This window comes from Netta rufina (assembly GCF_964035555.1).
Source record: "Netta rufina genome assembly, chromosome: 14".
In the NCBI taxonomy this organism is placed as follows: domain Eukaryota; kingdom Metazoa; phylum Chordata; class Aves; order Anseriformes; family Anatidae; genus Netta; species Netta rufina.
The window spans coordinates 13,738,666-13,762,338 of record NC_140137.1 but is presented as its reverse complement, the minus strand read 5'-3'; the positions used below and the strand labels follow the sequence as shown (position 1 = coordinate 13,762,338).

At 51.9% G+C, this 23,673-nt stretch overlaps 2 protein-coding genes across 2 annotated transcripts; one reads left to right on the top strand and one right to left on the bottom strand.

The window, feature by feature from the left end:
- The first annotated feature begins 412 nt into the window (after nt 1–412).
- On the top strand, nt 413–11,349 carry SAP30L (SAP30 like). Its single transcript, XM_084295619.1, has 4 exons — nt 413–878; nt 2,614–2,736; nt 4,154–4,252; nt 6,264–11,349. The coding sequence occupies exons 1-4, from the start codon at nt 693–695 to the stop codon at nt 6,390–6,392; spliced, it is 537 nt and encodes a 178-aa protein (XP_084151745.1). The 5' UTR covers nt 413–692; the 3' UTR covers nt 6,393–11,349.
- Nucleotides 11,350–20,687: 9,338 nt separating this feature from the next.
- HAND1 (heart and neural crest derivatives expressed 1) lies at nt 20,688–21,741 on the bottom strand (the record flags this gene model as incomplete). The annotated part of the gene is made up of 2 exons (XM_084295194.1): nt 20,688–20,792; nt 21,238–21,741. The coding sequence occupies 2 exons, from the start codon at nt 21,739–21,741 to the stop codon at nt 20,688–20,690; spliced, it is 609 nt and encodes a 202-aa protein (XP_084151320.1).
- Nucleotides 21,742–23,673: the final 1,932 nt, after the last annotated feature.

Here is a 23,673-nt window from a genome sequence, read left to right as displayed (position 1 = left end):
GAAGCCCCGGGGCCTGCGGGGCCGGGCCGGGGGGCGATGGGGGCCGCGGGGGTCCCCCGGTTTCCCCGGGGGAAGGGCCGGGACCGGGGGGGCAGCGCCCCGGGGGGGGCAGCGCGGGGCCGGGCCTCGCCCGAGGGGAGGCCGCGGAGGGGGGGGGGGGAGCGAACCGCGTTGCCCTGGCAACGCCGCGCGCCCCCCTCCCCTCCCCTCCAGCCCCGAGCTTCCGGCAGCCGTGCGAGCGCGGGGCCGGGCGGTGCAGGCAGACGGGCGGCTCCTTCCTCCAATCGCCTCGCGGAGCGGCGGCGGCGGGTTCCGCCCCTCGAACCTCGCGCGGCCAATCGGCGACGGGCTTGGAGGGCGGCGAGGGCGGGACTTCCGCCGCCGGGGAGGCGGTTTTGTGTGTGAGGAGAGGAGCGGGCGGCGCGCGCGGGGTCCCGGCTCCCCCGCGGGGTCGGCGGCGGTGGCGGCGCTTCGGGGCCCGGCTCCGGCCTCCTCCGAGCCGAGGGGCGGCGGAGCGGCCTCCTGCGGGCTGCTGAGGGGGCTCCCCCCCGGGAGGGGGCCCCCGCGGTGTGCGGCGGGCGGGCGGCGGGGTCCCCCCCGGGGGCCGAGGGGCGGCTGAGGCGGCGGCGGTTTGAGGGGCTGAGGCGGTTCTCACCCCCCGGCGGCCCGGGCGAGGGTCGGGCGGGCGGGCGATGAATGGTTTCAGCACCGAGGAGGACAGCCGGGATGGGCCTCCCGCAGCCCCTTTCTACGGCCAGAGCTGCTGCCTCATCGACGACGGGGACCGCTGCGTGCGCCCCGCCGGCAACGCGTCCTTCAGCAAGAGGATCCAGAAGAGCATCTCGCAGAAGAAGCTCAAGCTGGACATCGATAAAAGCGTGAGTGCGCCGCCCGCCGTGCCCGGCCCTAAAGTTGCTTCTCCGCACGGCGAGTTGGGCTCTGCCCCCCAACCCCCCTCCCCGCGGTCCTCCGAGCCTCAGGAGCTGTGGAGATGGTTTGTGGCAGGAACTGCGGTGCTTTGCTTCTCAAACTTGCTGCCTCTGGTGCTTATGCGCTAAGGCACAGGGTTTCACGCCTGGGTGCAGAGGCAGCAGTGCCTGGTGGCACAGAGGGGCTCCTGAGGCTCACTGCGGCAGCCCCGAAAGCTGTGGCTGAGAGGGAAGGCTCTGCGCAGAGGGTGCTGTTCGCAGGGAGCCAGGCAGCAAGCCGGCTTTGCTCCGGGGGTTGCCGCGCTGCTTTAATTTCAGTTTCGTACTGGAACGTGCTTGTGCTGCTAGGCGAAACCAGCGATACGGCTCGCTATCTCTATATAAGTGTAGCTAACATCCCTTCTTACTAATTAAAGTCACAGCGGAGCAGATTACTAAAATATAAACCGCTGCATCACGGCCACAATGCGCAGCAACGTGCAGCGTGCTGCCTTACAAATACAGCACCCACATGGTTATTTGCTGTTCGGCACTGAGCAGCCCAGTTTGCTGCTGGCCGCTTAATTCCACGAAGTGACAGCTGACAGCTCAAGATAGAAGCGGGTTGTTTGCCGGGTAGAGAGCAGGTATAGCACAGCAGCTCGTGAAGACTGCAGGAGGAATTTCTCAGAAGCGACTCTGTTTCCGGAAGTCTGCTCTGCTTGCCTTTCTTATCTGATCTTTAAAGGTTAAAAGAATTAAAAACAAAGAAGGTGAAGTTCTGAGGCCGGCCATGTGGCAGCGTCTCCAGGTGGTCAGGTCACTTTTATACAGCCCAAATACAAAATGTCATGGGAAGAGGGTGACTAAATTTGAAACCTCGTGGTTTTTAGGAATAGAATTAGGTTTTTCCTGGTCGTAGTCCCCAGCAGAATTGCTTAGTGGCATAGTTGTTTCATTCTAGGAAAAAACTCTTTGTTGTTAGATGAAAGGCTTTATAAATAAAAAGAGAAAATCAGCCTAATGAGCTCAAAATGAAAGGAAAGTATCAAGTATGCTGCAGAAAGGGATTCTGAATATAGGGTGCTTGTGTTACCTGGAGATATTCTTGCCTTATTGGCATCAAATAATTTTGATCACTTGTATGTATATTAATTTTAGTGTTATAATATCTGTTAAAACGTCAGTTCAGGGGTAAGATAAGCTGTGGAAGGGAGATGCTTTTGCTCTTACTTCGTCTGTTTTAATTGATGTAATTAGCCAAGTTTTGTTTTGCCTAGGTTTTGAAACCCTTGTGTTAATAATCTGATGTGCTATTCAAACCAGAAAGTTCACCAGGGTGGAGCAGAATAATATTTTACTTGTTAGTTACCTGGCTACTCCTAAAGAAAATGCATTTCCTGCAGGCCGTTCACTGTGTCTTTCTGTTATATGACTGCAACCATAAAAAAGAAATATGTTATCTCTGAGATTCAGGTTCAACTGGAGCTCTTTGGTATTTGTAATGTAAGTTATCTTTAACACAAGCGTATGATACCAGGCCTGGGGTTTCAGATTAGGAATTTCTTAATGTCAGCCTCTTACCCTCGGTCATGAGGTAGTAAGAACGCACGCTGTGGTTCTGGTGTCTAAGGGCTGCTGTTGAGTACTGTTTTTACACTACCTGTTTTGATTGCTTTTTTTTTTTGCCACTTCTGATCCGTAGGTGAGACATCTGTATATATGTGATTTTCACAAGAATTTTATTCAAAGCGTCCGAAACAAAAGAAAAAGGAAGACCAGTGATGATGGAGGTGACTCTCCTGAGCATGACACCGATGTCCCAGAGGTTAGTAGGCACCGAGTCATCGTAGGATGCTTTACCAGTTTTGAGCATGGTGAAGTTTCACTTGGATGTTTTTGTGTATCAGAAAATAATTTAATTTGCAGCTCCACTGAAACTACTGTGGAGTTGCTCTGATTTTTGAGGAAGACTCTTATTGATTGTGTCGTATCCTCATTTTCTTCTTCATCCCTGTATGAAATCTTTGATCCAGTCAGTCTCTCTGTGTTTGGGAATGTGATCCTCAGGGCTACTAGGCTTCTGCAGGCCTTTGCATGTACTTTTTTTAACACTATTTAAAATTACCTTCAAATTACAGACCGTATTTGTAAGGCTTTTTATTTTAAGGAAACTGGCATATTCCTTTTTGGATTTCAAAACGCTGGAATCGTCTCTTCTCTGTCCCGTTGCGTGCAGTGTTTGTTTTGATGATGATTCTGGTACTGTTGACATCGTAAAAAGTTGTGCAAAGGTAATGTTCACAGAGCAGCTGAGTTGTGGCCATGTCAGCAGAGCCCTCTGCTGGAAATGCCACCCGTGCTGGGAAAAGGCGTTCTTCTGAATTAAAATAAGAAATGTTTTGCCAGCAAAACTGTGTCCCCGCACCTCCTGCGTGGAGGTTTTGAAAAAGTAGTAATGTTTGTGTTGTTTTCAAGGATATGTGACCCTTTGTTGTAGCTGTTTGTGCTTCCATTCCGTATGGATCTCTGCTGAAACTTTACAATACAGAGTTTACATCAGTTAACCAGAAGGGCTGGTGGAGGCCCAGCTGGCACCTAAGAACGTTAGTGCTACAGGGCGTGCAAGCTGTTTGGTGGTTACAAACGGAGGGATGCACGTCACATAACAAAATATGGATCTCTGCAGTGTGTCAGTCTTCATGATGTTTTCTTCTTGGTTTCTGGCAGAGCTTCCTTTTGTCTTTGAAATGTGGCATTTCCCACATGATCTTCATCTTCCTGTAGCCTCCCCCTGCCCCCTGCTTTTAAACTCTGCACTTCCCATTGAAATATTTGAATTTCATTTCTTCTCTGTACTCTGTTTTATGTCACAAGCCCTTTGTTCGATGCCTGCTAAATTGATATTTTATATGTGAGTTTTTTAAACCTTGTGGGAACAAAAGATTCCCCTTTGCTCAGAGGTTGCAGAGGTGTAATTGAGAGCAGAAATTGGCCAGCAATTCTGTTGACAGCATGTGAACCAGAACAAAATTTTGTATTTCCCTGAGGCTATTTTGGTCCTTTAACATTAACAAGTACAAAATAGATTTAGATTTGTCCATAAGGCAAGCTCATGTGGTTCTAAATGTGAGCAAGGAACTTTTTCTGCTGAAGAGGAAATAGCTCTTTTTAGATTATTCCGCATTTATGCTTAATAGATGCTAAAGGTAGTGCTTATCCCCTGTTCTCTGTATCACTTCCAGGTTGATTTGTTCCAGCTCCAAGTGAATACTCTGCGACGTTACAAGAGACATTATAAGCTGCAGACAAGGCCTGGACTCAACAAGGCTCAGCTAGCAGAAGTAAGTGATGGCAAGTGGTACTATTATCTTCATCATTAAAAATCTTTTTCGCTCCTATACTGAGGTGCCCACTTTCTGGACACCAATACCTGTGGTGGCTATTGTTAGCACGTCCCATGTGCTCTGCAGTAGTTCTCAGGAGATGGTGCCAACAGAAAGCTGCGTGCTTTCTTTCACTGGAGATGGTCATGGAAAACATGGAAGCTGGCTATTGAAAGCATGTTTTAGTAACTTGCTTTTCTCTGCTTCCTTTCCCTCCTTGTTCATAGTCCCCATTCTAATACCTTTAGGAAAGAGAAAGAGAACCTAGCTTTGAGTGGCTTGGATGTTATCTGAAAATCTCTGTTCTGCTGGAACTCAGGCATACCCATTAATAGTCACCTGAAGTGCCCCTATTATTTTCTCTTTCCTCACAGCCACTTGAACTGGTTGGAATTGCTTATTATTTAAGGCAAAATCTGACCATGACTTCAGATTGCTTATTTCCCTCCCTTGTCCAGATTATCTTATGATTCTCTAGTAAGTCAACATGTAAAAGTTTTTTGTTTTTTTTTTTTTCTTAAGGTCTTTTCCTGTGTTGTTGTTTTTTGTTTGTTTGTTTTTTTTTTCACACCATACTTAAGAAATAACTGTGCAACTCTGTTATTCAGGCTAGTTGTGCTTGGTGTGCATCTGCTCTGCGCTCTCTCTCCTCACTTGATCTGAAGGTTTTCTCTAAGAAAAGTCTTTTCTAAACTTGGAGGAACTGTAGCAGTTAAGAATGATGAGGTTGTTTTTGTAAGCTGAGGTTGTCACAACTGTCTGCCCAGAACTGAATAGTTTTGCTGCTGCTTTAAAGAACAACAACCGTCAGACCAAAAAAGACAGTAAAACACTTTCTAGTTCTTTCCAAGTCAGCTAGGGAATGAGTGTACAGAATATAGAGAATGTGTAGTGTAATGCACGTAGGAGCAAGGTAAATGAAGTAGGGTGGTTGTGTGTCCACATTAGTAGAGCTGATTTATCATGTTATAACTAACTGTCTGCCAGTTACCTCCTGCCATGAAAGGCTACATACTTGAGCAATTTACCATTCATATGCTCAGGAGGAAAAAATAATAAATAAAACTACTGTGCAAGCAGAAAATAACCTTAAAGGGAGCCTAACTTAAAGTTGTCACACACTTCCCAGATTTCCTGTGAAGTCTGAGCAGCTTTGACCCTACGCTGGATCCTCGTCCAGCTCCCATGCTTGAATCACTGCTGCCTGAGGCTCTTAGACTCCTGCTGCTACCCCACCGTAAGGAAAACTCAAACTTCCATAAATCTTCTTGGAGTGACTTGATGCAGGCTGAGGAATAAAATTCAGCTTTGGAGCTGTATTGGGTACCAGTAAGAGCTTATTCCCTATTAGAGGCAGACCTCATCCAGCTCCAGTGTTTTTTTTTATTCACTTTCTGAGGAAAAAGCAGCTAATGGTTCAGGGCTTATGCTCAGTTTAGAGAGGAGTAGCCTTAACTGAACTCTAATCTTCCCATTGCAAATCCTCTGGTGTACCTTTCAGTAAAAGCTTAAGTAAAAGCTTATTTTTCTTTTGACTCAAAATCTTTGCTACATCTGGTTCACAAAGCAAAGTGTTTCAGTATTTCTGACACTCTCCTTAAAATACCATGATGCAGGGAAAGCTTACTCTTCCAAATAATCTCGGCATAAAATGCCACTGAGGAGAGAATATGCTGCTTTGGCAGGAGGACATTCTGGCTTCCAAATTCTGCTTGTAGGTTGGCTGCAAATAGTGCTGACATAGCAAGACTGTGCTCTGTTCATATGCGTATTGCAGCTGTAAAGAGAGAGAGACAGAGAGAGAGAGGTAAATGAGGACTGACACTTTGAATTGGTGCATGTTTGCCTAAAAGCATATTATGCTCAGTGGCCATAAAATAATTTTAGGAAAACACAGAAAACCCATAGTTCTGGATATTTCCACTTTTTAATTTCCGAATTTTTGTCTTTCTGCATGTTCTCCTTCTAGACTGTCAGTCGTCACTTCAGGAATATTCCTGTGAATGAGAAAGAGACGCTTGCATATTTCATCTATATGGTAAAGAACAACAAGAGCAGGCTGGACCAGAAATCAGAAAGTAGCAAGCAACTAGAATGAAGATTAACAAGACTCGGAATAAGAGGGATCTTGAAGGAACAGATGGTATTGTGCATTTTAGGTATATAAAAACTGTTGAAGTATATTGTAAATTTTTTTTAAAACGCAGTAAGTCTGGATGACAGGAAAGTATAGACATTCTTATCAGGAATATATGAAAACATGTGCACAGCATGTTTCTGAAGACTTCTCTTCCCCTCGTTTAAAAGTCACATTGGAATCAAGAAATGAGGATAATGAGGAAACGAAGTAAACTTGTAGGACTGCAGAGTCTGCCAACTCAGTGTTTTAAAACATTTCTGGAAATCTGCATCTCAATGTAATTTAGATCACAGATGGATTTTTTTCACTGAATTTAGACTGCATCACAAAACACCGTGCAGTTTGTCTTGGCACAGGACTGGAATAGCAGCAGAGATGAAATTCATTATCGAGGTGCGTGGGTCAGAAGTTTGTCTGAAGCTTGCTCCCCACCTACACGTGCTCTGTCTTGCCTTGAGTCAGTGCTTCAAGTCTCAAACTTACACAAATGCTCCAGCTCACCAAATGTACTCCAGTGACTTGACGAGTCTGAAATTTTATTTTTTTCACCTTGTTTCACCCGACATGGAAGCCAAACAACTTTCTACAATCGCTGTTTTTCTAAGTTCTTTTATTTAAGAACTCACTACTTAATTGTCTGTAAGCATTTAAGAACTTTTGCAGTTCCTCAGAATGTGGTATCAAGGCAAATACAGCTTATTTGCTGGGTTTGATTGCGTTGGTAGAAATGCTCATTTAATTCACTTGTATGTGTTTCCCTTGTATTCAAGGCTGGGTGATGATAGGTGAAAGAATGGGTTCAACATCTATCTCTTAATCTCTGTGCCACGTCAGCTATCAGTCACAGGTGATGGGAATTTCACACTGAAGCTAGGCTTCAGCAGGTGTCACAAAACTGCTGTGTGGATTAAGAGGCTTGGCAGTGTAAAGACAAACTAACGGGTGTAGTGCCATAAGCAGGGTAGCAAACTGGCTGGAGCATGATGCATTTCATCCGCCTTTACAAGCAAACAAAGCATCCTGAGTATCGAAGCACTTGCCTTTTATGAGCATTATGTGTGCTTTCTGAGAGTTCTCTGAAGCAGAGGGTGGCATGCTGATGCTCGCTAACAGGGCACTGTAGGAAGAAATATCTCTGATCCTGTTATTTAAGGCCGAGGTGTCCTAACAACTAACACAGTAGTTATTTTGGCAAAAGGAGCTTATGAAAGTGTTGCTCGTGACTGTCTGTTCTCCTGTGACCTCAAATTCTACTCAAGGGGATCTCACGATTTAAAGCACCGCTCTGTTTCCATGCTGTCCTAACCAATGTCTCTGCTCTGTCAAAAGATGCCAAGACTCCACGTAGAGAGTGTATTCTCAACAAGCCTTAAGCAATGAACTGAACAGTAAAAAAAAAAAACAAAAACACATTGGCTAGCATTTTGCCAGTGGCAGGTTTTAATATTCCCAAACTGGATGAAGCTTTGTTGAAGAACAGAACACACAGGTCACAATCCCAGCTTCGTACTGCATCACGTGTTTTGTAAGGCATGAAGGGTTCACGCAGTGAAGCTCTTGCTGAAGCTCTCCCAGGGTCTCTTTAAAAATCACGTCAATTTAAAGCAAGCTGTTCACATCAGCTTTGAATTGTGTGCTAATATTCTATCAAGTTAAATGAACTTCAATGTGTTTAAAGTCCTGTGTCATAGGCACAATAATCTGTTATGGTACATGCCCCATTTGTGAAGTTTTGGAGAGTGTGATGGTTTCAGCATTTCCTTGTTTGTTTCCATATGGATTTTAAGAACACTGGACATGAGAGAGGCTTGCGGAATGAGGAGAGGATGTCTTGCATTGGTATTTCATGAATGTTTAAAATTTTCCCGATTATCCTGGTCCTTTCCTTACTGAAAGGGTGGAGCAATTCCCACATCAGTCAACATGATCTGGCTTCTCTCATTCAAGACAGATAGGTAAAGTGGTACGTTCTCTGACTGCATGTTAATATTCCAAGTGCTCATGTAATCAGGGGATATTACCAAGGGAAAACGAGTTTCTGAGTTGAGAGTTGTGCCTCATCGTAACTTCTAGACCAAAACTGTAAAAAATGTAGTTTGGGGGTTTCTTTTTTGTTGTTGTATTTGTTTTTTTTTTGTTGTTGTTGTCATTTGATTTTATGTCTAAAAGTAAATAAATCTGTTGGGGGTGTTTTAGCAGCCAGCAGCAAAATGATTCTTTTCAAGGAAATACGGTGGCAGGTTCCATCTGTTCAGGTGTATTCACTGGAATGCTTTGTGCAGAGGTGGTATCCAGGAAACTTTTTTTTTTTTTTTTTTCTGGAAATAATCAATGGATGTAAATTGTGATTCTTGGTTTCTCTCTTAAAGCAATTATACTTTTGGGGAAAAATTCTTAGCAAAGTGTGATGATGAAGAGATGTTTACCAGCCATTAGCAGTTGTTTATAAGGTGGAAAGCTTCGGGGCAGGATACCAAAGAAACAGAAGAGTCTTTGGCTGTCAGACCCCATAGCCTTATAAACCCTTGCAAATGCCTTATTACCTTGTTCTCAACTTAGCCAGAGCAAAAACGCCTTGAGCAAAAGAAAGCTGATGTCTCGCTGGAAGGGTTAGCCACTTTCTGGCTGCCACGCTATAAACTGAAATCACATGTCAATTCAGTAGCAATATCCATGTTCAGGGTGCCTGTGATTCTTGAAAAGCATTTAGTGTCTAATAACCAGAAAACGCAACAATGCAATTGTCATTCTGTATAATACCGTTCTGTGTATTTGATTCCTTATGCTGCATGCCAATTAAAAACAGACTTTCCAACTTTTTTTAAAAAAAAAAAAAACTTCAAGTAAATGTGTTTGAACCTCACACTTGTGAAGCCATGAGGTAGGACATTTTCTCAGCACTTTTAGATGGGACTCATTGGAAAGGTGGAAGACCCAAATTGCTTTGGCTGGTGTGATAAGTTGTTGGATTTTCTTTTTCCTTTTTTGCATTTTGCTTTTCACAGATGGGCCTTAAATTCTGTCTAGCTTTGAACCATGGAGCTCAAGCCTTGGGGCATGGGGGATGACCACGTCATCTTCCGTTTATAATAGTGGAAGCTTCCATCTTCCAAGCCTGCATAGGTGACATTCACCCCGGGGCAGAGAATCGTCTTTGAAGCCCTCAAGCCATTACATAGCCAAACTCAGTTACATAGACTAATTCAATTCTCACTGAAGAGTTGTATCAACTTCATTAGACCTCTGACCAGATCCAAAGCCATTAGTAGGAAATCCAAATAATGCAGAAACATCTCTAAGAGAGTTAATTTCATCCTCTATGCTGACCCTCTGCTCACTGTAAGGGGAGAAGAAGAAATCATTGTTGGTAGTTATTGGCTTGAGCTCAACTCGAGGGAGTTTAAAGCATGTGAAGACAGGAGTAAGCAGCAATCTGATGGCTGAAAAATGCAAATATATCCAAGGAGGCTGTGTTAGAATGCATTTTTTACAAAAAAAACTATCATGAATATCATATATCAACCTGAACTAAACAATTGCATCAAAAGCTAACGTTTCTTTTGACAGGCACTTTAGATGCTCAGACTGAGAAAAGCAGAAGGGGCAGGTTTGTGCTGCTTGTCCCCAGTACTGTGGTATCCCAGTTTTCCTTAGAAATCTGGCTGTAAAGCAGTAGATAGTGTGGCATGCAAAACTTGACCTAAATGCGTTAAGTCTGACATTTAAAGTTAGTCTAAAGTGCAAGCTGGCTTCGGAGAGGCTTTGGAATGAAGAGCAGAAATAATCTGCAATAAGTGCATTTTTTGAAGTGGGTCACAGTGGCGAAGAGACGAAGAAACAGGACACACGTGCGGCCCACGGAAAGACTGAGCAAAACACCCTTCCACTGCTAGCAACACGGGGAAGGCTTGTTCTGTGTCGACTCTCGTAATGGATGTTTTATGAGAGGGGAAGAAGGGGGGAGCTGTGCACTTTACGTCTTTTGGTTGAGCCAAATGTAAATACCAATGGGAGATCTTCAGCAGTAACTGCAGTTGGAGGGGAGAGGAGCAGTCTGCTGGGGGACTGTTTGTTTATGCTGGCAGATCGTTCCGCTTCCCCAGAGCACTAGCGTCACTTTGCCTCCACACTTTAACAGAGTGGGTAACACGAGGTGGTCTCCCTTCCAAAAGGAATCCTTGCACTGCCCGCAGCGCTGACTGGAGAGTCCCAAAGGCGAAGGAATGTTTTTGATGCCTCACTCCTCTTGTCACTGATGCCCGTGAGCCATCTCTAGCTTACCGAGCTGCGGAGGGCTCATTTTCCCCTCTCAAAGTGCAAATGAACTGTTACAACGGGAGGTACTCCTCGCACTTCTCACAGCTATCCCCGCTCTTGCGTTTTTGACTTGCCTGCGAACACATCTGTTTGGAATGAATTAGTGGTTGAAGAAAGAGTGGGGAGAGAAGGGGGGCTCCTGCCTTAAACTTGAACTTCCCTCGCGAGCAGCTCCGCAGGCCCTCAGAGGCTGTGCTTCAGCAGGCTCGGGGATCTCCCGCTGCACCCCGACGGGGCTGGGTGTGCTCCTGTCCTAGGCACAGCTCTGCTCCACGGCCACGGTGCAGGGGAGGTAAATCGCAGGTAACTCGCAGAACGGCTTGGAGTCTCTTAATGGGATTACTGGGAGAGAAAAAACTGTGTTCCCTCCTCTGTTTCTGGCCTCCATGTGTTGTGCTGATCTTATGCCAAATGTTTTGGACACCTTGTATTTTTAACTGTAAGATAGCTGTGTATTGTTAAAGCGACTTAGTAACTTATAGCGAGACTGTAGAACTCATTTCTCTGAGGTGTAGGAAATGTCCTGCTTCCACTGTGTATGAGACTTTAACTCTGTACTGTCTGACAAAGATCAAATGCTGAATTTCACTTTAATAAATGATCTATCTAGCAACAAGGCCTACGTTCCCTGCTGCATTTGCCTTTCTGCCCTTAGCATTTTCAGCTCCAGAGCCAATGGAGTTTTGCTTTGCATGGATGTTTTGTGCCGGGCTTGTCTGATTCACCATCATTTCCCACCCACCTTCCTAGGGCTGAAAATATTGCAGACGTGGAAGGAAGAATGGCACCTGCTGACTAGGAGATGCCAAGCCTGAAGTAGAAAACTCAGGTCATCGGCTATTTTGTGACAAAACTGTGTGGGTTGCTGCAGGATAAATCATGGAGTCTCTGGAGTGCAACAAAAAGCCTCAGGAGCAAGCTGGAGTTAGCTGGAGAGTTGGGGGACCTTACAGTGCAGGGAATTTGGGGCTTTTCCATGACAGTTTTTTTTTTTTTTCCCCTCCCTGTCATGAACAGTCAGTCAAGTGCGACGTCTCATTTGATTGTGTTTCCTAATGAATCTTCTTTACGCAAAGTTCAGCCTTGAGCTTCTGTTTCCTTCTCGAGTACACCCTTGGCTGCGTTTCATGCATGACTTCCAGCTCCCGTCATCCAGTCACAGCGGCGTGCCCGGCTGATAAGGTGGGTGCTACTCCTGAGCAATGCTGACACACAGCATCCCAGTGTTAAATCCATTGAGAGATCCTTTTCTGTGTAGTGCTTTGTTTCATTTTCCTGTAGTTTTTCATCCCAACCATCATTTTTGTACACCAAAGATGTCTAATTTTTTTTTTCTGCAGCAAGGAAGTGAGTGATGCCAGAAATTGGGGATTTGGTACTTGTTCTCCTGAACTCTGTCATGGCGTTTCCTAAGTCTCTGCTGGCAGTGTCTGAGGTATGTTTTAGCCTTGATTTTTAGCCAGGAAAGAGGTTGTAGCGTAGCTTTTCAGACACTTGGACTCTCACAGAGGAGGATGAGAGGATGTTGAGAGTTTTATGTTCAAAATACATGACCTGAATATATCATTGTCAAGTTAAATCACACTGTTCATGTGCAGTAAAGATTTGCACAGATAATTCTCCCTGAAACAATCACACACCGCCTCCTGTATCCCTATTCCTTGGTGCTGTCCTGCAGCCAGCTGACCTGCGCGCTCCTCATTGTTTGTTTTCAGCGAAATGCCCGCGGGGAGGAGGGTGGCAGCTTGTGCTGCTGCTCTTCTGTTTGCTGCTGGTGGCTTCCAGCCATGCGGAACGTGTCTGGTCGTACTGGAGTGGTGCCTGCGGCAGGCGTTTGGTCCCCCCCTGCCCTACGTCCAGGCTGTTAGCTTTTGGCAGGGAGGAAGTGAGAATTCTTGGGAAGCGACCTTAGAGAACTGAGTCAAATTGTGATGATCTTTCTCACTCTGCTGTGAGAAACAGCGATCAGTAATTATTCCCGAGTCTAATCTCTTGGTTAAAGACAGACCTTGATGTATCGGAGAGCTGGGAGAGACTGGGCTGGCACACCAGGAACATCCCAGTGTCATCACCGTCTTTTTTTTTTTTTTGGATATGTCTGGAGGCCTTAGCAAAGAACTGGGAGCTTTTTTGTGTGAGGCAGCGTGCTGCAAGTGTTGTCCCTGTCCCAGGGAGCTCACAGCTGAAGCAGACCAGAGGTGGCACAGGCAGGCACCACAGCACAAGGAGCAAGGACAGGTCGCTTCACAGGGCATCACTTGCACGTTGTCAGGCTTTTCTAGGAGGTAGCAGGGAAAGATCTTCAGGTGAGGACAAGGGCAGCATACCCCAGTGGAAAGGGAAAAGCTGTGTCATTTATATTCCCAAACAAGTGAGCGTGGGTTCTTCTGCCAACACTGTGAGGTGTCTTGTGCGGGGAGGAGAGGCAGAAGGGCTGAAGGAGAACAACCAAGCAGCAGTTACGCAGGTGCCATCTTCAGCGAGAGCGAGCATACTGGAAACTGCAGTGATAGAAACAAACGGCTGGTGAATCTGTGATTTGTATAGACAGACAGATAATGTCGCTTAATCTCATTCTGGCTCCCCGCCAAGCAACCCACAGAAGATTTCATGCTCGAGCCCGGAGAGGAATCCGCTCAGTCTCTTTTTAACGCATTTACGCTGAGAAACTGCACCAGCAGCAGATTGATTTGATCAAATCCAAACCCGCACGCCCCCCTCTGCACTCCCGGCTGCCGTGCGAGGGCAGTGTTAGCTCAGCAAGCTGGGTGCTGGGTGCTCGCTGCCCGGGGCTGTGTGGCTGCCTGGGGGACCAGGGACATTTTCCTGTCCCAAGGATGGCTCCTGCGGAGGAGCTGCCCGTACTTGTCAGATACCGGAAGAGGGATTACGCTGTAGTGGGATGTGGAGATCATAAAAATGGCTTGTTTGGTGTTGTTTTTTTTTTTTCTCCCTGGTGGAGATTGAAATTGAACATGTCCGATTCTCTGCGTGAGCCTTCGTACGGCCTCCTCGCAATGTTGATGGAAACCAGGCTTCGGTTCTCTGCTCCTCAGCAGAAAAGGGCAGCGCAGAGGACTGGGGAAAAATGTGAATGTGGATTTAATGGTTTTATGTTTTAGAGATGTGGTTGAGCAGGCTGAGTGTGGAGAGGAGAACCTCAGAGCTTTTTTTTTTTTTTTCCTTCTTTTAATTTATTTCCCTTGTACCCAATAAGGGATGACTGCACAGTTCTGCCAGCACTCAATCTCACTTTGCCAGGAGTTGGAGCCAATTTCACATCTCTTATCCTTGCAAGCACTGTTGGCTTCTTCCCTAAGTACCTCAAAGCCCCCTAATGTGCTTTTACTTAATTGTTTTTGGAACATTTTCCAAGATCTGCTTCCTTTGCGTGTTGCAGGAAGTGCTCTGTGATCGCTGCGGCATCCTCAGCAGAGAGCACCGAGGTGGAAGCAGAACTGCCAGTGTACAGAAAAGCAGTGGCTGAGACTGGGGAGGAGAGAAGCATCAGGTAGGTGGATGGCTCTGCTGCTCCTGCCACAGGTGGGGATCACCAAGGAGCCAGAGAACAGCAGGCAGCACGTCCAGCCCCTCCGCGCATAGGTGGAGGGGAACAGCCCAGCACCTTCCCAGCCACAGGGGGCAGCCAGGATCCCACTGTCCCGAAACGGGGCCGTTCAGCTCTTCCCTGTCTGGTTTGCCCTGGAAGGATCCCTGTGCCCCCTAGGTTGATGTTTTCATTGTTTCAAACCTGCCTTCTCAACAGAACCAGTTTGTTTTTCTTGGAATTTCCATTGGCTTACTGAGCATGAGCCCTGACCCTCATGTAAAAAGCTGGGATTTAGGAGTGTTTGGTGTTCTGCTGCTGGCCTTGAGTCACCTCAGCTCTCTGTGTCTCCATTTCCCCAGGGATTAAAAACATGTTAAAGGCCCTTCACTGGCCTTTTCTTATAGGCTAGAACAAAGTACAGTGCTGGGGGAGCCACTGTCCTTCACTCGGCCACTTCTCATCCTCCCTTTTCTCTTTTCCATGACCCTGTTTTCCCCATTCCTCCCTGCTGTTCATCTGCTCCAAGTGGCATTCCCCAAAGGAGGCCAGTAAAGGTGTCTCTGCAAGGACTTTCCCACCTCTTTACGCCATCTTCCTACAAATAGGAGCCTAAAAGTGCATGGAATTGCTTGTTTTCAACCCTAAAAAGCTGGCTTGGTTCCTGGCTGTTTTGCAGCGTGGGTTGTTGAATGCAGCAGCCCAGGCATGGGTTTGTGTCAAGCCTGGTGATCCTTCAGAGCAAAGTCTGCCCTCTGCTCTCTCTAACATGGGACCAAAGTAGTAGGAACCGAATGGGAAAGGTTGAGCAGGTGAAGGAATTTTAAGGTTAATACAAACCTTGTGCACTAGCTTAGGTTCGTAACTCCTCCCAGCTTCTTGTTTTGGGAAGGAGCTCCCAGCTGAGGCACCTAAACCAGGCGGCTCTGACCCCTGTGTTCCCCTAGCTGCTCCTGCAAGTCAGTTATGGGCCATGAGGTTTTTTGTCAGGGTAGCTGTAGTCTAAGAAAAAAAAAAAATAAAAATCCTTTTTCCTCTCAATTCCTCAGCTTTCAGCCACTGGTGACGCCATAAATTCCCCTGGTTCTCTGGTTACTGTAAAGTCTTTCAGGGTGGTCAGGACCTGAATTCCTCATGTGGAAGGAAGAACAAGCAGGCAAAAAGGAAGCACTGCAAGCAGGGACCTTCCCCGCCTCGTCGGTCCCTCTTGCTTTGTGCTCCCTCAGCTTTAGCCACCTGGATAACCACCTGCCCTGCCACCCACCCAGTGAACACCCTCCCACCAAGCCACACTCCCTGCGGGGGCTCCAGCACTGATCCTCCATGAGACAGCCCCGGCTCCCACCAGATTCCATCCTGGAGCCTAAATCCAGCTGCTGCATGGGACACGAGTGGGCTGCTGTGTGGCACGTGTCATCCAGCTTCAGCTGAGGGCCGTGCTGAGATGCTCTGGGAGAAGAGCAGCAGGAAAATGGCCACGAAGGGTCACTGCAGGAGAAGGTGCTTGCTGACAGGGTTGCTCCACCACTGAGCAGGACAAGGAATGGTCTTTCTGCAGAGAAAGCCATGGTAAGCACATGTGCCAAATCCTCTCCAAGCACAGGTCTTGTGAGAGGAGTGAATGCTTCTCCCAACACCCCGCACTGAACAAGGGGCCTTCATGGAGCGGAGAAATTAAGGTCGGTGTTGGAGAGGTAGGGGCATGGTGCTGGGGATGAATGCGCCCATTTTGTAAGCGTTGTTCTTGGGAACAACCTTGTGTCCAAGGACACGTTGTTCTCACTTTTCTTCCAGTCCAAGCAGCTGCATGGAGAAATACAGCCTGGGCAGATGGCAGTGCTAGTAGATCAAAGTAGGGGCAGCCATAAGTGTACAAAGCCAAATTTATTTAAAAATAATTCAAAAAAAAAAAAGTGGGAGCCTTTATCTGCCCTCGTGGCTGCAGTCTTCCCAAGCCTGGAGGCTCTTTCTACAGCTACGGGTTGGAAATGCATCTTCCCTTTAGGTGGGTCTCAGAACCACGTGATGAACCGGGCATGGAGATTTGAGGAAAATCGCCCTGAACTTTGCAACTGAGGGGCCCTCCGCTGGACAGCAAACCTTCACCTGAGTGGTACTGGCAGGAGACAGTCTGACTTGGGAGCCAGCAACTGGGCTCAGAGGCTCCGAGTGTTGGGAGAGGATCAAAAAGCTCCCCTGGCTGTAAATCTTTCACCTGCCATGTTACTCACTGGGGCTTGTGGCCATTCCTCCGAGGTCGGCCCCGGGTCAGGATTTCTCCTGTCTCTTTAGCCCCCAAACCTGGAGATTTTTGTCTTATCTTTGACGCCATCTTGACACCGAAAACAAATTATGGCCCAATTACCCTTCCCAAGAGGGGCTGGGGCTACCCTAAGTGCCCAAAACTGTCGGGGGCTTCCTTAAGAGCTGGCAATTAGTGGGGTGCAGGCTGGGGAGCGGGGACACCCCCCTTGGCATGGGGTCCCCTCCTGCACGGGGACATCCATCCAGCCCCATCCTGCCTGTGCTGGCCGTGCTGTGCCCCGGTTTACAGCAGGCAGAGCAGAAATGGAGCTCCCGTTGGCCCCAGCCAGGGGATGCAGAGGTTTGGGGGACACCCCCAACCCAGCTGCCCCCATCCCTGCCCCGTGCCACCACCCAGGGCCTGGCTCTGTGACACCGCAGCTGCCCTGGCCCTGGCCGTGACCTTCGGGGCGACCTTGAGCGAGTCCCTGCTGGGGCTGGGGACCGGCTCTGCCGCTGTTTCGGGTGCCAGCAGGCGCCGAGCTGGGTCCCAGCCCACAGCCCCTGCCCAGTCAGCCCCAGTGCCTCTCCCTCTGCCTTCCCTTCCCTCCCTGCCCCCAGCCGTGCAGGGGCACCGACACCCCCAGCCCTTGCCGTTTTGCTCCAGCTCCCCTCTCGCTCCTGGGTGAGCAGTGGCTGCGTGTTTCTTTCCCTTTTTTTTTTTTTTTTTTTTTTTTTTTTTTGTCAGATTGGTATTTTATTTGGCTCCATACTGTCTACCGAGCTGTCCAGCGTAACCCTTCCCTCGCTGCTTCTGAGATAAGGCCGGGCTCCCCGGAGATCAGATAAACAGGCCCATAAATACCTACAACAACAACAAGCAGGGTCTCGGCTCGGCAGGAAGGCAGAAGTATGCGAAAGAACGCGAGGAGCCGAATCTCCACGCACCAAACTCGGGCGCTGCAGAGCGTGGGGTGGGAAGCGTGCACCGGCCCCGCTGCCCCCAGCTCCTGCCCCTTTGGCTGGGTGGGGAGCCGGGGGGCAGTGGGGTCCCCTCTGCCGTCCCCAGTGGCTGGATTCCAGCGGAGGGGATGCAGCACGTAGGATGCTGCCCCGCGGCCGTGCGAGCGTGTGCTTCTGCCCGGGCAACCCGGGAGGCTGCCGCTTCCCCGCGGCATCAAGTTCACGGCAGGGTCGAGCCGTGGGTGTGCGGATCCTGGCCACTGAGCTTTGCTGTCAGGTGGCCAAAACCGTGGAGCCGGTGGGTGAGAGGTTCTTGTGCCACTCAGGAAATGTTTCTGGGGGAAAAAAGAGGGGATGCTGAGGGAAAGGGGGCTGGGAGTGACCGGCTGCTGCCTCTCCGAGGCTGCCGGGGCTTCTCTCCCCGCTGGTGGGGTTTGCTGTGGGAGCAAACTGAGGCTGCTCTGGGGCATCCCCCAGTCTGCTTTTCCCCAGCTCGGTGATCCCCAGGCACTGGGCTGCTTGCAAATACACCCCATCCAAAGCCTGCCTTTGGGGCAGGAATGTGGTACAAGGGGACAGGAAAAGTTTAGCGCTCGTTTTCACCCACCCTCAAACACCGTTTGATCTAACCTCACAGGAAAATCCCCTTGCTGGGCAGGGAAACCCTCTGCGGAAGTGGAAACGGAGCATTTGCACTTGGAAAATCACAAAGGAGCGAGGGAAGCTTGCACAGGCAAGACATTTCCCAGAAGTGTGCTGCCGGCAGGTACAGCTCACCAGAGACAGGGGGTGAGAGCAGCAGCGATCCCCCCGCTGCGGGCAGAGCACCGCCCGCTCTGCTGTCTGTCCCCATCCCAGGAGCAGAGCTGGAAACCCACACGAGAAAAAACACCGGGGACTTTTGGTAGGGCAGCGCAGGGTCCCCGGGCTGCAAGTGATGTTCCCAACAGATCCCGTGGGGCTGGGACTGAGGACACGGCTCCTGTGCACGTCCCCTACCCTCCACAGCAGAGCAAGTCCCAGCACCCCGTTAACCCTTTGTCCCACCCAGTGCCACGGGACAGCCCCGAGTGGTGCCATATGGGCAGGGGGATGCGGGCTGGCACGTGTAAACAGGGGCTGGGCTGGGCGCGTTTATGGCACGCTGGATTGCAGCATTATGGAGATGGTTTGGGAGCGTTCCCGTAGAAAGCCAGCCCTTTAAGGGATTGTGAAACTTAGCCATAAAATAGGATATTTGGGGCTGATCTGCTGTAAATGTTCTTCTTTTTCGTTCTCCCTCAGATGTGTTTGTTTTTGGAAAGGCCCCGTTCTAGCTTTGCTCGTGGAGTCAGAGCCGCGCTAAACTTTTTACGGCCCGAATGAAAAAAAATCCCCCCGCAGGCGGGTTGCTCCGCTCCGAGAGGCAGCTTTCCTCTCCGCCTCGGTGGAGGAGATGAGGAAACAGCCACAAAGTGGGGCCGGGGAGGCTCAGGAGCAAGGGGAGGCTGCGCACAGCCAGGGTGCTCGGTGAGCTTTAGCCGTGCCGTTCAGGGGCTGTGCACACACCCCAATGGGCACGGCCCTGGCTTATGGACATCACATCGTTATTAATATGCCGTTAGTCACAAAAAAATAGGTGTTTTCAAATAGAAAAGTGAACGCTCCCAGCTCATATTAGCCATACAATTAATTTCTGCCTCTTCCCCATCCTAGTGTTCTCTGCCCTGCGCAGCCTGACGAGCGTTCAGGTTGATCCCGGCATCTCCAGGAACGGCAGCGGGGCCAGGCTGGGGATGCAGGATCCGGCCCTGAGCCCCTGTGCGCACATCGTGGCAGCAAGTCCTCGGTAACAAAGCCGCCGCACGGAATAAAGGAACGAGGATTCAGCTTTAATTATTAACAATTATTAAAGATTTATGCCTGAGAAGCAAGAGAGCTGCACGGGGATGATTTGGGGCTGCGTGAGCATCGGCGTGTCCGTGGCTGGCTGCGTCCGTCGCGCTGGGACAGCAAGGAGGGGACACTGCAGCTTCCAAAACACGTCCGAGGCAGCGCCTGCAGGGATCGGTCCCGCTGCCACAGCGCTGCCGGTGCCAGAGCCACGCAGGGGGAGCAGGGTCTGGGTTTTCCAATGAGAGCAGGGTCCTGCATGGGGCCGGGGAGTCGGTGCCTGTGCTGCAATGAAACGGGCTCCGTCCAGCCCGCAGGGAGGCCTCATCCTGCCGTCCTTCCCCAGGATGAATGCGGGTCGGGGCTGGCTCAGCAGGGAAGGGGCTGCAGGGCAGGGGCAGGCCGGGGATGGGTCCGTGGTGGGGACCCGGCCAGCTCCTGGGGTGAGCAGGAGGCAGCGAGAGACCCACTGCCCCCGGCCGCCCTTCAGGACATGGGCAGAGAGCCGAGCCCTCCCGGGGTCCTGCTCCATACCCATGATTACACTCACCCTGCAGACATTGCAGCCTTGACACAAAGCGTTCCCACACAAACAGCACAAAAACAGCCCCGAAGGAGACGTGCGGAGGATCCCGGCTGAGCCGTAGCGGAGACAATCCCTTAGCACGGCTCGACCCCACGGCAGCGCACCGACAGAAGACCCAGCCTCAACCCCACAAAACCCCTCAGCAACACGGGATGGAGGTGTGGGAGCCCCCACAGTGCCCAGAGCCCTGCAGCCCCCTGCCCCTTCCTTCCCCTGCCCCTTCCAGCACCACCTCGGCCGCAGAGCCGCGGCTCTTCGCACGGCGGGGAAGGAGAGGAGGCCTTTGCATGAAGTTTAGGTTTTTATTCGTTCGCTTTTGCGGCTGGTTTCGAAGCAGTCAGTTTTTTAAATACGTGCTGCGGCGCGCCCGGTCCCTCGGGAAGTGGTCGTGCGGAGCTGAGGTAGAAAACCCGGCCCAGGAGCGGTCCCAAATGCACCTCTAGGTAGTTTCAACGCAGCCACGCGGCTCGGGGCTTTACAGCAGCGACCGAGTGACACCGGCCCGGCCCGGCCCGGCTCGGGAAGGGAAGAAAGAAGGAAGGAAGGCAAGAAGGAAGGCGGCGGGGCGAAGGAAGGGTGGATTAAACCCGGCCGCCGACGGGGCGGGCAGGATCCGGCCCTCGCTCGCGTCCCGGCGGGGCCCCGCTGCCCGTTCCCCGGGGGAGCCGCCGCGCTCCGGGCAGGGCCGGGCCGGGCCGGGCAGGGGTCGGTCATGGAGCGGGGCTCAGGGGTTCAGTTCCAGAGCCCAGACCTGCTGGGGCCACCCCGTGCGGCCCTTCAGCTTCTTCTCGCCGTGGCCCAAGGGCTGCGAGGAGTAGACCTCGGGCTGCTGCGGGAGGGAGGGGAGACGGGGAGAAAAGAGCGGTGAGGAGCGGAGCGGGGATTTGTTTTCTCTCTCTCTTTTTTTTTTTTTTTTTTTTTTTTTTTTTTTTTTTTTTTGGCTTTTTTGGCTTTTTTCTGCAGCGGGGAGACCCGCGGCTCCCCCCGGGCAGCAGCCGGGACAGGGGCAGGACGAAGCGCCCCCCGCCCGCCCGCCCCAAATCCCTCGGGGAACGCGCCCGGGAGCCGGGAGCGCAGCCCCGGAGCCGTCGGGGCGGCTTTTCCTCCACCGAGAGCCCCCGCTTTTTTATTCTATTTTTTTTTCTAGGGGAAAAAAGGGGAAAAAAAAAAAAAAAAAAAGCAAAATCTCCGGCAGGGTGTTCCCCCAGCCCCGGCGGGGCGCTGGGCAGCGGGGCCGGGCAGCGCAGGGGAAGGGGCCCGGGCCCCCCGCTTACCGTCTCCCTTTTCCTCTTGTTGTCCCGGCCGTCGGCCTTCTTCAGCTCGGCTTTGAAGCCCTCGGGGTCCCCGGGCTGGCTGTCCTTGGCCAGCACCTCCATCAGGTAGGCGATGTAGCTGGTGGCCAGGCGCAGCGTCTTGATTTTGGAGAGCTTGGTGTCGGCGGGCACGTTGGGGATGCACTCGCGGAGCTCGGCGAAGGCGCTGTTGATGCTCTCCGTCCTCCTCCTCTCTTTTTTGGGTCCCCCGACCCCTTTCCTTCGACCCAGGCGACCGCTGAGAGCCTCCAGCCTCCCCTGGCCGGCCGGGCCGTACTCGGCGGGGCCGTAATTAGGGCTCTGCCCGGGGAGCTCGGGGGTCACCTCGGCCGGGCTGAGCACCCAGCCGGGGAAATAGGTGCGCTCCTGGTGGCACCGCGCCGCCGGCCCGAAGAGGAAGGGGTCGTGCAGCATGTGGTGGTGGTGGTGGTGGTGGTGGTGCTGGTAGCCCCCCACCAGGTTCATGGTCCGCCCCGCTGGCCCCGGGGGCCGCGCTCAGCACCGCACCATGGCCGCGGGGGCCGCCCGGGGAGCGCTGCCCGGCTGGGGGCGGCGGGGAGGGGGACGGGGACAGGGACAGGGATGGGGACGAGGATGGGGACGAGGACGAGGTCGACGACGACGACGGGACGCTCCTCCGTGGGGCTGCGGCGGCGGCGGCTGGCTTTGGGGTTTGGGTTGTTTCGTTGTTGGCTCCTTTTTTTTTTTCTTTTTTTTTTTTTTTTTTTTTAACCCCTTCTGGAGCTTCCCCAGCTTTGCCTTTATATAGGGCCGGGGGGCCCCCGGGGCTCCCCCCCCCGCCGCGGAGCCAATGGGCAGGGGAAGATGCTCGGGGGCCCCGGGGGGAGCGGGGCGGCGGAGGGGGGCGTGCGCCGCGCTCCCGGCTCGGTTTCTTTGGGCTCGCACCTCCGCCGCTCGCTTTCTCCTCCCGCTTGGTCCCTGCCCGCGGGGACAAGGAGGCGAGGAGTGACCCGAGGGGGGACCCCAGCCGCTGCCCCGTCGCCGCTCGATCCCCTTCGCTTTTCTGCTGCCGGTTGCGGGGGTGCCCGAGCCCCCTTTCCCGGAGAGCAGCGCCCGTCGGGGGGCGAGGGGTGGCAGCGGGGGAGCCGCGGGTGCCGCATCCCCGACGGCCGGGGTAGGAGAGCCCCTGGGGGCCGCAGTCCCGGGGCAGGGACCCAGACCCACGCGGGGGAGACCCCACGGGAGCGTGATGCGGTGTGGCGAGGGCACGGCAGCACCCGGAGGGCCAAGGGTGCTTGGAGTACGTCGGGGAGCGGGGTGAAGGCACCGCGGGGTGTCCTTTGGGTGTCCGTAGGCTGGGCGCATGGGGTGGGCTCCCATCGCTCGGGGCACGTTGCACACGCGTGTGCAGCACACCGCTGCGTTGCACGACTGCACGCCGCACGCACACGGGTTCGCCGCACACGTGCTGCTCACACAAAGACCCCCACGTCTCGAGCAGGAGGTGCTGCATGCCTCGCTGGGCTGTGCACAGCACAACCGGCACGGGCACGGGCTGCGGGCACAGCTCACGGGCACGCACCCACGCTCAGGGTGCTGCAAACCCCCCCGGGCTGCACACACACACATGATCTGTGCACGTGCACTGTGCAGGCCTTGCATGTACACACACGTGTGCAGCCATCCAGACACTGCACACATATAAATACATAAAAATTATACTCTGCATGCAAACGTATGCAACACAACAGGGCAGTGGGTTCAGGGGACGTGCCCTGCGTTACCCCATCCCAGTTTGTCCCATGGGGTCCCACTGGGGCTGGGAACCTGAACCGCTGCAGCCCCAAACCTGAGCCCTGCTGGGGCCATTATCCCGCTCTCCCCTGCACCCACGGGTGACGGCTGCTGGGGTGACAGCACCCAGGTCCCAGCCCGGCCAGGTGATGCTGGGACTGACCCCTGCTCCTTTCCCGGTTTGTCCCAGTGAGGACAGCCCGGGCACTGCGGTGGTGATCACGGCACGGCGGGGCAGGAAGGGGCTTTGGGCCCGAGGTATGTTAGCGATTAGCGGCGCTTTGCAGCGATTCATCTTGCAGCGGAGGGTGGAAACGTTGGAGGGTTGTTTGCAGGCGCTTGTATTAATCATCCGGGCTAACACACCATTAACGTCCTCCTGCATTTTAAAGATGACAAATTTTATTTGACTTCTCTCAATCACGGTTCCCGGGCGGATTCGGGAGCCACTTAAATGCCTCGGATTTTCCATCGTTAGCTCTTACAAGGCGAGTTGCAAAGGCAGGAGGCCGGGGGCCAGCCCCCACCCCGGTCAGCCGGGGCAGGGTGCGAGGGGGTCTCTGCTGCTGCCGGGCCCCAGCGGCTGGGGGGGAGCAAACTGGCTCAGCCCCACTTCACCCCCCTGCTTTCTTTCTTAGATGA